At 62.5% G+C, this 3,488-nt stretch overlaps 1 protein-coding gene across 1 annotated transcript; it reads right to left on the minus strand.

Annotated features, from left to right (window-relative positions):
* Positions 1-2,376: 2,376 nt before the first annotated feature.
* On the minus strand, positions 2,377-3,099 carry ETH_00039280 (uncharacterized protein; the record flags this gene model as incomplete). Its single annotated transcript, XM_013379896.1, has 1 exon — positions 2,377-3,099. One exon carries the CDS (start codon positions 3,097-3,099, stop codon positions 2,377-2,379), a length of 723 nt encoding a protein of 240 aa, XP_013235350.1.
* Positions 3,100-3,488: the final 389 nt, after the last annotated feature.

Raw genomic sequence — 3,488 nt, forward strand, 5'->3', positions numbered from 1 at the left:
CCACCTCGTGGCGGTGGGCACCAGCAGCAGCAGCAGCAGCAGCATCAGCAGCAGCAGCAGAGTCACGCACATTTACATCGACGGGCTGCACCAGGGGTCCGCCCCAGCCTGCTGCAGCGGCCCTTTGGCTGTTATTGGCAACGCCAATTTGCGGCAGTACCGCAGCAAAGCCCCAAAGCCCCCAGACTTGCTCAGCAGCAGCAGCAGCAGCAGCAGCAGCAGCAGCAGCAGCAGCGAGGACGAGGGCGACCCGGGGGAGTGCCGCATGCCGTTCGGTGCGCTGTTCAACTTTGAGGTGTACAGACACCCCCTGACCCCCAAACAAGTCCAAAATTTATTTCAAAAAAACAGAAAGCTTTTCCGACTTAAACACGCCAGTCACTCCAACACAAAGACAAGCTCCCAAACAGACAAATCGCTCAAAAACTTCGTTTGAAGCACACAAAGCCAGCATCCCCAAGGGGCCCCCAGGGACCCCACAACATCCCAGCCACAGGGGGCCCCCAGGGGAACCCCCACGAAGGTTCTAGGGCTCCCCATAGCTCCCTGAGCACAGGGACTCTACAGGAGGGTTCAAGGGCCCCCACAGTCCCACGAGCCCAGCGGCCCCCAGGAGGCCCCCAAGGGGGGCCCAAGGTCACCCGCATCCTTCCGAGCACAGGGCCTCCTGGGGGGCCCCAGCGGCCCCCCAGGAGGCCCTACGGGGTCCCCAGGAGGCTCCAGGGGGCCCCCAAAGGAGTTCCAGGGGCTCCCAGGGGTACCCCCGGCCCCCAAAGCCTCGGGAGCCCCCGGGGGCCCCCATAACCCTATAACCCTCCGAGTCCAGGCGGCCCGAGGGGGCCCCCCAGATATTAAGAGGGTTTGAGGGGCCCCTAGAGCTAGAAGAGCCCAGGAGGCTGTAGGGGTTCCCTGCTGTTGCAGCTGCTGCTGCAGCTGCTGCTGCTGCAGCTGCTGCAGAAAAGGACTGGGAGGGCCTTCAAGGGGCCCCTAAGGAGACTTGCTGGGGCGCTTGCTAGAGGAGAACTTAACATTTGTGGCATTATTTGATGCTCTTCAATTCCATTTTTGGAAAATAGTCTTCACTTCTTTGAATTCAATACACACGTTTCTCATTAGTTCACATGCTAAAAGCCTCCTTCACCGTTGGGGTCCCCATGGGGTCCCATAGAGATCTCCACTAGAGGTGCTTGGGTGCCCCCCTTAGCACTTCTTGGGGGCCCCCCTTACCGCTGCTTGGGGGCCCCCTTACCGGTTATTGGGCCCCCCCCATTAATATTCGGAGTGCCTGGGGGCCCCCCATTAGTATTCGGAGTGCCTGGGGCCCTCCCATTACTATTAGGAGTGCCTGGGGGCCCCTGTAGCTGAGCTCTAGACCCGAGGGCCCCCAGCTCGGGGTTCCCTCAGCTGCGTGGCCAGCAGCAGCAAAGCCTTGTGCAGCTTCTGTGATGCTGCTGCTGTATAGCTTTCTGCTGCAGAAGCAAAAGCAGCTGTGGGGGCCCCTCGAAGGGCTAGGGGGCCCCCTAGAGGGTTAGGGGGCCCCCCAAAGGATTAAAGGGTTCCCCAAAGGGGCCCCCTAAAGGTACGGGTCCCCCTGACGAATTAGGGGGCCCCTGCAGAAGTCCCTTTGGCTGCTCTTTGGCTGCTCTTCATGGGCATTTTGCAGGCGCAGCATAGCCCCAGAAGCTCAACAAGAATACCCTATACCTGCTGCAGCAGCAGTGCTGCTGCAGCAGCAAAAGGGTCCCCTAGTCAAGGTAGGCCCCCTCAGGCGGCCCTCTCGGGGGCCCTTCTTGAGGTGGGTTAATAAAGCCAGGAGAGGGGCAGGAGGACCACTTCGCCTTCATAACTTCTGTTATTTCTAAAGATAACTCCCCAATACTAAGTTCTCTTCAAGTGCCCCCTGAGGCGCTTAAAGGGGCCCCCTGAGGCCCTTAAAGGGCCCCCTGAGGCCCTTAAAGGGGCCCCCTGATGCCCTTAAAAGGGCCTTGGGGCACCTAGAGAGGCCCCCTAAAGCTCTTATAGGGGCCCCCTGGGTTTCTTAGAGGGGCCCCCTAAGGCTCTTAGAGGAGCCCCCTAAGGCTCTTAAAGGGGCCCTGAGGTTCTTGAACTTGTTTGAATTCAAAAGCAGCCTTTAGGGTATCTCTCTGTGCATCCTTATCCCTTAAGCAGCGGCAGCAGGTCCGTACGGCAGCAGCAGCAGCACGGCCGTTTAGCAGCAGCAGCAGCCCTGCCCAGCAGCTGAAGGAGCAACTGCAGTAGCAGCAACAGCAGCACCAGCAGCAACCACAGCACAAGAAACTTGCGTTGCGTTGAGCGTTTAAGAAAGTAAACCGCCCAGGCCTTGCTGCCAGCCATTAGCTTGGTTTGCTGCCGTTCCTAAAGGGGGCCCCTTGGGGGCCCCCCCTCGGGGGGCCCCCTGCGGGGCCTCTGGCGCCTCTGAGGCAGCAAATCCCCATCTATGGGCACATGCAGCTCTGCTGCTGCCGCTGCTGGGGGTTCGCCTCTGTGGAGGTAGCCCCGGGCCCAAGAGGAAAGAGCAGCAACAGCAGCAGAAATGCCATAAGCAGCAGCAGCAGGCAGCAGCACGAACCGCAGCAGCAGCAAAGGCAGCAGGCACGGGGGCGACCGATGCAAATCAGCGAACATAGACGTGCGGTAGTGCGCCTTCTTCCCTGCAGCAGCATCAGCAGCAGCAGCTGCTGCTGCTGCTGCCTTTGGGGCTTCCACTGCGTGCACCTGCTGCAGGGCCTCAATCAGCAGCGGCAACAGCGCTGCAGAACAAAACACAAAGCCCACGCGGGGGCCCCCAGGGGTCCCCTTGGCGGGTTCCCAGGGATCCCCCTGGGGGACCCCCCTAGGGGGCCCCTCTCCCAGTACCCTTCCCCTCTCAGGAGGCCCCGGGGGCTCCCCTCCCAAATATTCTGCATAACCCTCTCCTTCAGCCTGGGCTGGTGACGGGGCCCCCTGTGCCGCGGGGCCTCCCGCTGAGGGACCCCGGGGCCCCTCTTGCTGAAGGGCCTCCCCAGGGGGCCCCAAGGGGTCCCCCGAGGGGCCCCCACAGGAGCCCCCTGGGCCCTTTGGGGGCCCCCCAAGCCCCATTCGGGCTTCTGCGTCTTGAATTGCATTCCAGATATTTGCTGCGGCACAAGAGGCCCTCTCTTCCAGCAGCACTTGGTAGCCTGCAGGGAAGAGCTCCTTTTGCTGCTGAGCCCACTGGGGGGCCCTCCAGGCGCCGGAGGTTGGGGGCACCCCCCCAAGGTACTGGGGGCCCCCCCGGGAGCTACTGGGGGGCCCCCCTCTCCTCGGATCTGGGGGCCCCCAAGCCCAGCGAGTCCCCAGGGCCTCCAGCACGCAGCGCCTGAAGGCCCGCAGCTGCGTCGCCTGCAGCAGCAAACACTCTTGCAGCCTTCTTGCTGTTGTGGTTTTACTTCGGTCTATCGCATAAACGAGGGGCCCCGGGGGCCCCCCCGGGGGCCCCCGGGGCCCCC

This window comes from Eimeria tenella, genomic scaffold (assembly GCF_000499545.2).
Source record: "Eimeria tenella Houghton genomic scaffold, Eth_scaff4135, whole genome shotgun sequence".
Taxonomy (NCBI): domain Eukaryota; phylum Apicomplexa; class Conoidasida; order Eucoccidiorida; family Eimeriidae; genus Eimeria; species Eimeria tenella.